Source organism: Micromys minutus (assembly GCF_963924665.1).
Source record: "Micromys minutus genome assembly, chromosome: 11".
In the NCBI taxonomy this organism is placed as follows: domain Eukaryota; kingdom Metazoa; phylum Chordata; class Mammalia; order Rodentia; family Muridae; genus Micromys; species Micromys minutus.
Window position 1 is genome coordinate 44,605,086 of NC_137980.1, and position 12,355 is coordinate 44,617,440.

Below are 12,355 nucleotides of genomic sequence, written 5' to 3' on the forward strand. Positions count from 1 at the left end.
AGCTATCAAGGCTTGGGCCTGAGGTATACCTTCTGCTATAGTCAAGCCTGTTGGGAAGACTTGGTCACCTCCTTTTGGTGGCTTACTCTCTACCTGGAGTGTTACTGTGGGCTCAGTGGGAGGGAGGTTCACAAAGTCTGGTGTTTAAAGACATTTAAAGATGTTTAAAGGACGTTTAAAGGCCTTCAAAGCCATTTTTATCAACTTCTATTGGGGAGTTTTGAACTTCTACCTACTCCATCCTCAGCCTTTTTCAACTGTTTTTTTGTTTGTTTGTTTGTTTGGTTGGTTGGTTGGTTGGTTGGTTTGGTTTGGTTTGGTTTTTGGTTTTTGGTTTTGTTTTTCTCTAAAGTCTGAAGCCAGTTGAGAAATAAAATGAGAGGCCAGTACTGCAGCTTGTGCAGGAGAGGCCAGGTCAGGGCGGAGATATTGATTTATGGCGTCCTGTAATCGGCTAAGAAAAAAACACCGAATTCTCATCCTTTTGTTGTGTAACCTCAATGAGTCTGTCGAAGTCACTACCCATGCAGTCTGGTCTACACACCGACAGGCTGACACCTGAACTCTCTTTACACTCCTTGTGTGTAAGAGTGGAGCACTGGATAACTCAGAATCATGCCAGGTTAAGTCATAGACCTAGTCACCACTTTACAAGTGCACTTGTAAAAATTTTGTAAGTCACAAAGAAAAATAAAACCACAGGTGCCCTTCTGGGAATTTTGTGATTCAAGGTGTGTTTTGGCCAGACCACAGGTAAAAACAAAAAACAAAAAAAAAACAAAACAAAAAAAAAAAAAAAACATGTGATCTGGGTGTATGGCCGAAGACAGTTATAATGAGACACCCCAGAGGTCACTGGGAAGTAGGCTTCCATCCGGAGCTGCAGTGTGAACCCAAGGTTAGTTCAAGGGCAAGGTGGTATCATCCAGGTGGAGAAATCTTGGGAAGAGGTGTCCGTCAAGCTGACAAGATTTCCAGTCTTTTTGTCCGATGTACACACTTTTGGTGCAGCCACGACTCTTGGTAGAGTGAACTCCCATGAGCACCTGGTACCTTTGCACCCATGTCTAGCAAAAAAGGCAATGTATCCATAAACTAAAATCAATCTGATCAAGCAGAAAGCCAGGGCAGACAAGAGAAAGCCCTGCTATAGGATTCTGGCACTCATCAGATTGGGGCTCATCTCCTTCTAGGATCTTGGCACCAAACGAGTGAATTCTCCTCTGATGCAATAAATCCAGTTGAGCTGACTTATAAATACAAAAGCAGGCCAACAAATTGGGAAAAGATCTTTACCAATCCCACATCTGATATAGGTCTAATATCCAATATATACAAAGAACTCAAGAAGTTAGACTCAAACAATCCTATTAAAAATAGGGTACAGAGCTAAACAAAGAATTCTCAATTAAGGAATATTGAATGGCTGAAAAGCACCTAAGGAAATGCTCGACATCCCTAGTCATCAGGAAAATGCAAATCAAAACAACCCTGAGATTCCACCTCACACCAGTCAGAATGGCTAAGATCAAAAACTCAGATGACAGCAGATGCTGGTGAGGATGCAGAGAAAGTGGAACACTCCTCCACTGTTGGTGAGGTTGTAAACTGGTACAACCACTCTGGAAATCAGTCTAGAAGTTCCTCAAAAAATCAACATAGTACTACTTGAAGACCCAGCTATTCCACTTCTGGGCATATACCCCAAAAATGCTCCAACATACAATAAAGACACATGCTCCACCATGTTCATAGCCGCCTTACTTATAATAGCCAGAAGCTGGAAAGAACCCAGATGTCCTTCAGTAAATGAATGAATACATAAATTGTGGTATATTTACACAATGGAGTAAATTACTCAGCTATTAGAAACAATGACTTTATAAAATTCCTAGGAAAATGGATGTATTTAGAGAATATCATCCTGAGTGAGGTAACTCAGTCACAAAAGAACAGACATAATATGCAGTCACTGATAATTGGATACTAGCCCCAGAAAGCTATGAATACCCAAGAAACAACTCACAGACCATATGAAGCTCAAAACAAAGGCCAAAAGGTAGAAGCCTCAGTCCTTCTTAGAAAAAAATAAATAAATTTATAGCACCCTCTCAGAGTGGGGTACCCCTAGACCTTAAATCATTAATAACTCAAGAGCTAAGAAGATAGCCTTGTGGCAATTTTTGGTATTTAAAAATCATTATGTTTAATCTTTATACACCAAGAAAAGTTTGACTATTTCCATGTTATGTTTTGTAGGTCATAAGGCTGGGCTGGATTAGGGGCTACTTTAAGGGAGAAGGAGGGAGTGGTAGGGTATAGCCTTATTCGGTGAAATTTTAAGGACCCTGTTGGTTGGTCTTATGTCCTGAGGTCACTTTGGAGTCCAAACTTAGCAAGCGGCTTTGACCAGTGTTTTGTACTGGATCATTTTCACAGGCTTTTGCAAACGTGGGCTCCTTGCAGGGATCTCTTTGTCCTAAAATGTCTGTATTTAAACATTAATGTGCTAAGCCTCCTGTGCACCCATACTTGAGCAGTATTTGGAGAAGTGGTGTTTCAATTTTTTTTTTCTGGTTACGTGATAAGAATGAGTTGGCTAGCCCGGGCACACGGTCTCCGAACAACAATTCTCTTGGTGCCTGAACCTACAGCATAATTTACGAATGAGGAAGTGCCAGACTAGCCCTGCTAGACCCTAAGAGGACATTCTCTCCCTCTGGTAAAAGGGAGTAGGGGTGGGACTTGAAAGGAACCAGCTAAGTCCTTCCTATTCCGGTTGATGCACTTCCGCTTTCCTGACCTGTGACCTCAGCTTCCCTCGCTGGTTTTCCACGGCCCAGCGCTGAGTCAATCATCCTCCCTCCATGTTCACAGGGCAATCAATATTCTCAGGAGATGAAGCGAAGCAGCTTCCCACTGTTCACAACAACCATCCTCCTTTGCCTTTGTATGGTGCCGCCTAGAGAAACTAGGAAAAGAGGTGATGCAGAGTGGTCCTGGGGGTACTGGGGTAGGGGGAGCGTTTTCCTCTGAGAATTTTGTGGAACCAGCTAGCTGTTCCTCGGAGTGGTCCCACCAGAGCTTTCTGTTCACTCAGGGGCTTTTTTTTTTTTTTTTTTTTTTTTTTTTTTTTTGGTACAGTTACACCGAAGCCTGGGTACTGTCCCGAGTTTCATCCTGACTGCCCGTTTGTCCTGTTACCCGTATGCAACCATGATAAAGGGTGCAAGGGCACCAAAAAGTGCTGTTTCTACTACTGTCAGATGCGGTGTGTGGAGCCTTGGACCACTCTGACTTGAAGTGAGTGGCCCCAGACCTGCTGTATTCCGCACTGCCCCAGACACCAGTCTTTGGATCCATCCTGTCTATTTTGAAAGAGCTAATGCCCAGCACCCAAGGAAGTCACTGTAGTCAGAGTTTTTAGGTTGGGGGTTGCCTACATACACTCAAGCAAACAGTGGTGGCCCACATCCGTGATCCTAGAATTTGAGAGGTTGAGACCGAAGGATTATGAATCCGTGTCATGCCTGGCCATCTAGGAAGTTTGAAGTCAACCTGGGGTACCTAACACCCTGCTTGAAAAGGGCATCGGACTTCTCTGTATAATGGGACCATTTGGGCAGCATTGTCACTAAGCTACCCAACTCTTAATATTTTTTTCTGCCATGATTATTTTTAACTGCCCCATTTCTCAGTTCACTGAACTTCACGTTTCAGTTGAAGAGTAAGGAAATGCAAGGTCCATAATTTCATGGTTGAATTGCCTAGAATCCTCCAGCCTCAGGTCCCCAACTCTTCGACAGACAGCATAGCTCAGTTCTCCTGGGAGAACGAAATTCTAGCAGGATTCAGGCTATTGTAGCAGTGGGTTCCCAAACCATGTTCCCAGAACAGCTTACAAATGATTCCTGTCTCTGATTCTTCTCTTCCTAGATGGAAACCTTTTTGACCAAGGCTGGGGGAATACAATGGCATTGGCTCCAACTTGGACAACAATGGCTGACCTCAAGTTCTTTTGTCTCATAGACCCCTCTTAGTAGTGAATTATATGTATATTAATATTAAAGCGAAACAAAAAAGTACATTCCTGTGTAATAATGACTTTTCTGGTGCCATCACCAGCTGCTTGAAGACAGATACTTTATATAGAAAAGAGGTTTATCTTACAGTTCTGGAGGCTCAGGAATGTACTGTCAGTCACTTTTAGCTCTACTTAGGGCCCCTAGGTGAATGACATCACTCAGTGTTGGCAACACCTGTGAAAGTAAGAGCTGTACATACAGGAAAATGGTGGCACCAGTTTATCCCACAGGAATAATTTCAGTTATGCCAGATACACATTGATTGTCTCTGAAGGTGTTACTCATATGACCTAATCAACTGCCACCAGACCATACCACCTCACAATATGTCCAACTGGGAAAGGCATTTGAGAATAGCATCATAGAGGCAGATGTAATCATTAATATCTCTTGTTTTGTTCCCTAAAAGAACTATGGCAGCCTGTCATGCTGAAGTTGTCTAACATGTCAGTTGTTAACAACAGATGCCCCTGCCTCTCTATCAACCATCAGGAGATTAACTTCCTACAAAAGCAAAAGGCAGCTCATCCAGCCTCTGTCTGACTTTAGGAAGTTCCTCTGACTTTTTCCTTATTCAAAACCTAGTAACGCATGCTGTGCTTGTAAAACCAAAGTGCCAACTTCCCTGTAAGCCTCAGCAGGATATGTGATCTCTCATAGGGCATCATTTCACATGCCTTCTCTGTTAACGTTTCGAAAAGTTGAAGGCACGTTATTTTGTCTATTTCTGATGGATTGGTCCTGACATCTTTCTGAATAATCAGTCTTCCATAGTAAATAGTCACTACAAGTAAGGATTTTTTTGTTGTTGTTGTTTTGGTTTTTTTTTTTTTTGTTTGTTTTTTTGGTTTTGTTTTGTTGTTGTTGTTGTTGTTTTACAAAAACCCTTCAGCCAGAGGGGAAAAAAATCTTCCCCCAAAATAGACAAGGCAAAAGGAAGGAGCAATTGGTGGGTACTGGACACAAGCCTGCTTAAGATCCTTAGGGTCTTTAAGAAATAGGTATATGTTCCTAACTCTTTGCCCGGCGTTATTAGGATCAAGCACTTTACTCAAGGATCAAAGAGAAAATCCTTCCACATCTTTTCCCACCTCTGGGGCTCCATACAATGTCTCCTGGCTTGGAGACCTGTACCCTGAGTTTAAAGGGAGTTAATTCTCTCATAGAATGTGAGAAACCTCCACCACAACCTCAGAAAAAAAAAATGAAGCAAAAAAAAAAAAAAAAAAAAAGTTTTCATGCCTTGTCAGGACCTGCACTTGGTAGGCAGGGTTGGGAGCTGAGGGTTTCAGAGCAAGATCAGCCGTGAGGAAGAAAACCCTCAACCTCATCACACAGAGAGGCACTAGATAATATAGCTTCCACCTCTTTTATTATTATTATTATTTCCAGTGTTCATTTCTGCTTTTTTTGACACTTTTATTTTTAATTTTAACTGCAGCGCTTTTATCTAGCACTGTTTTTATTTCTTTTCAAAGCTGGGAAGAATCATTAGGCGTGGGTGTTCCTGCACCCCCGGCATCTCATCCTCCCTGAATTGTTCTTCCCATCCCCGACCAAGGTCTGGGGTCCAGAGATCCCTCTTCAGGCAAAAAAGCTAAAGTTCACTAATGAACTCCAGGAATTTTATCAACAGATGATGCCTGCTTTAGCTCTTTTCTCCAGCAACCTAGCTGTCTCTTCGACCCTGCCTGTCCCATCTTTTTACCTCCTGCTTTATTTTACTGTGTATACACAATTCTCAGGAGTCCTTCTGCTTTTAACCCTCCCCTTTTTTTTAAACCCCTATATTGTAGGTTCCTGGTTTTGGGGCCACCTATAAGTGTCTGTGCTTACTTACTGGGCAAGGTTACCAGATATGATCCCAAGGAATTAAATCAGGACTAATTGGTGGGGTCAAAGCACAACGGAAGCCCGTGACAACTTTATTGAGGGGAATCAGACAATTTAGACAATAGGATGGCAATTACCAGGAGACAGTGTCCTTTCGAGTTATACAGGGTGCACAGATTAATGTTTAAGACCAGTTGTCCTGTCAAGCTTCCGCGCCTCCTTGGCTTCCAAGAGCACATAGTGTGAAGTACAAAGAGGCCTGGATTCTTCACTGCCTGAAGGAGTGCATCAGTTTCTCAGAATCTGGAAGGTGCATTGTGTCCTAAGAGTAGTAGACTCTAACCTGAAAAAAAGCTATGACACAGGCCTCTCAGGCGCCTAGGCCAAGCCAACTCCAGGGTTCCCTGCAGCCCTACTAAATTTTGTTAGCAAATACAAGGGGGAAATGTTTGAGGGAAAACATCCATCAATGCCATGTTTTCTGTTGCCTTCTGATCTTTTTATAATAGGTGCATAGTCACTGTAAGCAAGTGTAGCAAGACCACTCTGTGCATGGGGGGTGGGGAGGAGTTTATTGGAGAAGAAACTACTGAGCTGTCTCACAAGGGAAGTGAACAGCAGCCCAGCCAGGAGAGCAGGTGGCCTTTGTAGGGTTTCTGAAGGCTTAAGAGTAGATTCTTTCAGGAGATTTTTTTCCTGTCATGGGTAGAACAGGATCTCCTGGTTAACAGGATTCCAGTAGTTTCCAGAATCCAACTGGGAAGGGTTTGAGCCTGACGCAATGAGGCCAGTTTGTGAATATCAAATGTCCTTTTGCCTGTAGTAGGTGGTGATTTGGTGGGGGGGGGGGGGCTTGGAAATTGTGGTTATTTGATAAGCAAGGTCACGGGGTTTCTGAGAAATGCTGAGGATTAACTTTCTGTTTACTCACGGCCATCTGCCCCAGGTAAGCTCAAGGAGCCGCCTTAGGGTATTGGCAGCTGCTCTGCCATCTCAGAGGCCTGCTTTGTGAGCTAACCATCACAAGGTGTAAACGTTTATGTGCAGATTTAGTAGTGTCCATCAAATGGTTCCATTGCCCTTTAGTGTTCTTAGTGAAGCTGAATTCCGACGGTAACAGTGACTAACAAAGATAAACAAGGATCTAGAATAGTGGCTAAGAGCAGTGGCTGCTCCTCCAGAGGTTCCAGGTTCTATTCTGTGCACCCACATTATGGCTCACAATGACCTGTAACTCCAGTTCCAGAAGATCCAATACCCTCCTCTGGACCCCTCAGGCACCAGACATTCACATGGTGCAAAGACATGCTGGCCAAACGCTTACAAGAATCAAATAATACTTCTTTTAAAAAAAATAAAAGAAATTCCAACAATCATGAGTCCTCCGCCATGTGTCAAGTTCCACTCTTCTCTGCAGGAAGGATGCTCTCCAAAGAGATTCTTTCTTCTCTCTGATTAGACATGGCCACTTAAAACCCCTTAGCAATAAATGTGTGTTTCCATTGGACTGCCACATGAAATACAGAACAGCAGGGCTGTTTTCGTTGGTCAATTCTAGCTGATGTAGTTGCTAACACAATGACGCTGTGAGCCAATAAATAATTACTGTTAAACGGGGATGCGTTATATCAGCTTGTGCAAGGCTTTCTGCTTACTTCAGCACACTAGGCAGCCTTCCTGAATTCCAGGAACAAAATCCTTCCTACCAGTAGAGTTGGCACCCAGCAAACCTGTACCCAAGCTGGTGATGCCATCCCTAGGATAGGCAGTGGATAGAATTTTCAAGAATTATCCTCTCTTTGCCTAAAATGACATACAATTCAGCCTTCTCCCAAATATATAAACAATTCCTTTACAGGCCTGAGTTGAAGTAATTACCATAAACAGTGTTACACCCTTGGATTTCCTTATATCGACTAGAGGGAGGGGTCAGTCCTGTCATTTTGAAACCAGTCAGTCCCTCGGCTGAAGGAAAAGCTGACTTGGATACCTGAAGCAGACTCAGCCCATTGCAACCCATTTTACTAACACGGCCTGGGAACCTCCAGCTGCAACTCCTCGGAGTCTCCGGGGCCCTCAACACCTTCTGCTCTTCCTGTCTTCCTCACAGTCATTTATTTCAGGCTCTCAGAACACTTGAAAGTGTTCAGAAAATTCCAGCAAGCTCAGGAGTATGTGTATGAGAGAGAGAGAGAGAGAGAGAGAGAGAGAGAGAGAGAGAGAGAGAGAGAGAGAGAGAGGATGTTCAGTTGACATTGGGATACCAGCAGTGGACTGGAGAAGATGGCCCACAGTGTCTTTAATTTCAACATTTGGGAGGTAGAAGCAGGGGGATCCCTATGAGTTCAAGGCCAGCCTGTTCTACATAGCAAGTTTCCTGAAAGAGCCAGGGCTCTGTAGAGAGACCCTATCTCAAGAAAGTAAAAACAACAACAACCAAAAAAAAAAAAAAAATGCCTTTATAAGATATAGGGTTAGGGGCTGGAGAGATGGCTCAGTGGTTATGACCACTGACTGCTCTTTCAAAGGTCCTGAGTTCAATTCCCAACAACCACATGGTGGCTCACAACCATCTGTAATGAGATCTGCTGCCCTCTCCTGGTGTGTCTGAAAACAGCGACAGTGTGCTCATATATAATAAATAAATAAAAGTATAAAAAGGGTAAAAACATCGCTTGCATTCTTTCATCTGCAGAGCTTACTCTATAGTAAAGCTGGGCTGGTGTTTCTTGTTTTTAAGAAACTGCATCAAAAGTTAGCTACAAATATATGTTGGAGACAGAAAAGCAGATATATAGTATTGGTCCGACATAGTGTTTATCGTCAGTTTCCTAAGATGTGATCGCCATTTTGTATGTTGGGGGCTTTCATTATTAGATTAGCATAGTGTATACTGTTGAGCGCGTGGGGGTGGGGGATACCTTCTGCAACTCAGTTTTAAATGTTCCAATAACCACTGATCTAGGTCTCAAATCAGTCTTTTCATACTCTAGGAAGTAGACACATCCCAGTCTCAAATACGAACCTTACTCAGAACTCCAGGTAGCAAATTCATGGGCTGACCTTAGAGAAATGCTAGTGGAGGAAAGGATTTTCTCAAAAGCACTCTCTTTTCTCATCTTGTCTTTTTGATAACATTTTATGTAGTTTATCGTCTCCCGTTTTCAGACTGGTGCTGGATTTTTTCTCTGTCTGTAGCGCTATCTTACATCATACACATACGCGCCACTCTGCCCAAAAGACCCCCCAATCCAGGAGTCCGTAATGAATTCCTGTTTCTGAAGGGAGGCAACCCCGAGTCGAAGATTTGAGAGCTGGAGATGCTGAGTGGGTAGGGGGGAGCATTTCGGGAAATAAAACATAATTCCTATGAGTGAGATACAATAAGGAGACCCATTTTATGAATAAGGAAAGTGGATTTTAGGAAGGAAAAGCTTTCAGTCACCCAACTAGTGAGGGGCCAAGGCCTGCTTCCATCTACGGCCTGAGTGGGCGGTAACGTGGAAACGTAAGGGTTCTTTGGGAAGTCAGTTGCGTTGGATGGTGTTTTGCTGGCGCATGTAAACGAGTGTTGTCATGGAGTGGAAGGGGGAAGGCTAAGGCAGACTCATGTAGAAACATTTTGCTGAAGCAGACACAGGGGCGAGGATGTTCTGCTGAAGCAAGCATGTGAAAGGATACGCTAATGACACACAGGTCCATCTTACATTGTGTAGTTGAGCTACATTTGTCAGAACTCCGTAGAAAGAAACGCACCAAAAACAAAAACTTCCGGTGGTGTGTTGTGACTTGTTTCGGCTTCTCGTCCCTTCGGCTGGACTCGGGCTGATTGGCAGAGTGATGTCAGCAGAGACAGACACGTGACAGCGGAGGACACGTGACGTCTGGAGGGAGTGTGGAAGGAATTCCACCGGCAATGGGAGGGAGCTTGGCTTGCTTGCAGACCCAAACGCTCGGCGGTCTTGCATCTTTTCTGATCTTCGCTAATCTTCGCTGAGGGAAGCACAGCATAGAACTTATCCTTTCGTTGCCCCTGGTGCTGAGGCCTGGCTGTCACGGCTAGGCAGTGCCACCACTGATGGTTCCTGCTCGCTATTCCGACTCTACCGAACTTCAACTGCTGGTGTACACAGAAGTGTTTGGGAGTGGACTGAGCTGCTGGTGTCTCCGGTGAGCTGAACTCCTGATTTTCTGACAATGCAGATACGATTCGCTCCCAAGAACCCTTTCTAAACAGGTCCACTCCCCAGTATCCCTTCTTTTCCACTCCCTCTGGCTAGAAGTTAAAACATTGAAGAAGCAACATTAAAAGTAGACTTTACAAACTTAAAGTTGCAGGGTGTGATGGTTTGGAGCACACATTTGGAGCACACAGTGACCGAGTTTTAAACTGGGTGTGACGGAGGCTTCCTTGGGGTGAGAAGAAAACTGGGGACCGGTCCAGATAGGACAGGAAGAAGTGAAGGCCTCTGTCTAGAGAGGGTCACACGGAAAGAGGGTTCGATAGTGAACGTCAGATTTGAAGAAAATGGGTCCGGCCGCTCGCTGCCAGGTTGTGTGTCCTTGAGCAACCCTTGGGGCTGCCTTTCTCTTCCTGTAAGGTAATACAGTCTTGGTGGCAGCTTGGCCTCAGTAGAGACTTCTTGTGCCAACAGAGGATCTCATAGTTAGGAGAAATTGGAGGGACCCCAAGTCCCTCCCTCAAAATGGTGGGCATTTCTGACAGGGCTTGGCAAGTACAGGCTTTCCTGTCATCAGCAAACCTTCAGCCCTGCCCATTGCCACGCCCAGCAGAAGCAGTAGAAAGCCAGCCTCAGCCTCAGCCTCAGCCTCAGCCTCAGCACCAGCACCAGCACCAGCACCAGCACCAGCACCAGCCTCACAGCAGCATGTGGCCAAACAGCGTCGCGGTCCTCACCGTACTCCTCATTTCTTCTACCCTGGTCACTGGAGGCGGGGTCAAAGGCGGTAAGTGGGTCTGGTGAGCTGCCTCAGCTGGGATGGGAGCTCCCAGATGACAGAGAGGGCTGGAGCCCTTCCCCCTCACCTGTGCCTTCTTCCACCAAATAAAGAGAGAAAAGGAGTTTGCCCAGCGGACAATGTCCGCTGCATCAGGGAAGACGATCCCCAGTGTTACAGCGACAGTAACTGTGAAGACCAGAAGATATGCTGCTTCTGGCGCTGTGGCTTCAAATGTGTGCCGCCTGTGGAAGACAACGGAGAGGAGTGAGTAGCCCTCACGACTGTGCATGGCCCTCGCACTTCCTCTGCCTTGGTCTCTGAAAGCACGGGGGAGTGAGCTTGGAGGAGCTCAGCAGTCCTGGGCCCTGAACTTCTCCTTTGTACAAAGTGAAGGCATGGCAGGGTTGTCCACCGAGCAGAGTCGGGAGAAAGCCTCTGGGCTTTCCCTCCTCCCAGGTCTGCTCCCCTAAGTCTTACTCCATCCTCTCCTCCTCTAGAACTTGCTATCACCTAGCACCTGCCCCCGGGGGTCCACAGGCTTAAAGTATAAGATAAATGGGCATCCCGTGGCAAACCTGGTCCCAGAGCCCTTGTGTGCAAAAGAAGGAACAGCCTCCCCATCCAGCCTGTCCTCAGTATGAGCATACCTTTGCAGCGGGTTATCTTCCTCTTTCATAGATGGAGCCCTCAGGATTGAGGTGTGATTCCTCATAGAAACGGGCCTCCGAAGACTGCTTCCACCATGTAAGGACACAGCAAGGAGGTACAAAAGACAGAAGCCAGGCCTTTCTAAATACTCAGTCCCTGGGATGTTGGACTTCCCAGCCTGCAGAACTCTGAGAAATAAATGTTGTTTATAGAGCACTCAGTCTACCGTAATTTGTTACACTGGTCAAAATAGACTAACACAACTTAATAGTTTAAAATTCCTTGTTCAACATTGTGTGTGTGTGTGTGTGTGTGTGTGTGTGTGTGTATGAGTGTATACATACACACACACCACTTCTAGAAATATACATACTTTTTTGGGAAAACTATTAAAACTTCATTAAATGACATTTTTTAAAGACCTGATTAAATATGATAAAGTTGTCCATAATGTGATTTAAAAAAAAAAAAAGTATGATCTTACAGCTGGCCAAAGGGCATAGAACAAAGTGACTCTGGGGTTTTGAATTGTTTATCCCTAAATGAGACATCTGTATCACACAACACTCACCACCACTACCTCCAAGATCAGAGAACATCGAGAAAAAAAACCAGAGACCCTGGGAGATTGCTGCAAATAATGCCCTGTGCACAGGGTAGGGCCACTGTACTCAGGAACTCACAGCACCTGCTGTAGAAGGCACAAGACCTAAGTCAGACCCGCCCATAGTTAAGGAGCCATGTCAGTTGACAGCCACTAGAGGGAGCAGAGTCGGCTTTCCTCAGTGGTATGGCTGGCTCATGGTGGGTTACCAGTGCCCCAGTAG

At 45.0% G+C, this 12,355-nt stretch overlaps 2 protein-coding genes across 2 annotated transcripts; both read left to right on the forward strand.

Moving 5' to 3' along the window:
- Nucleotides 1-2,898: 2,898 nt before the first annotated feature.
- Nucleotides 2,899-3,302, forward strand: LOC308426871 (WAP four-disulfide core domain protein 15A-like; the record flags this gene model as incomplete). Its single annotated transcript, XM_080924830.1, has 2 exons — nucleotides 2,899-2,983; nucleotides 3,145-3,302. The coding sequence occupies 2 exons, from the start codon at nucleotides 2,899-2,901 to the stop codon at nucleotides 3,300-3,302; spliced, it is 243 nt and encodes an 80-aa protein (XP_080780956.1).
- Nucleotides 3,303-10,762: 7,460 nt separating this feature from the next.
- WFDC12 (WAP four-disulfide core domain 12) lies at nucleotides 10,763-11,715 on the forward strand. The gene is made up of 3 exons (XM_080925006.1): nucleotides 10,763-10,886; nucleotides 10,991-11,144; nucleotides 11,559-11,715. The coding sequence occupies exons 1-3, from the start codon at nucleotides 10,808-10,810 to the stop codon at nucleotides 11,575-11,577; spliced, it is 252 nt and encodes an 83-aa protein (XP_080781132.1). The 5' UTR covers nucleotides 10,763-10,807; the 3' UTR covers nucleotides 11,578-11,715.
- The last annotated feature ends 640 nt before the right edge of the window (nucleotides 11,716-12,355 follow it).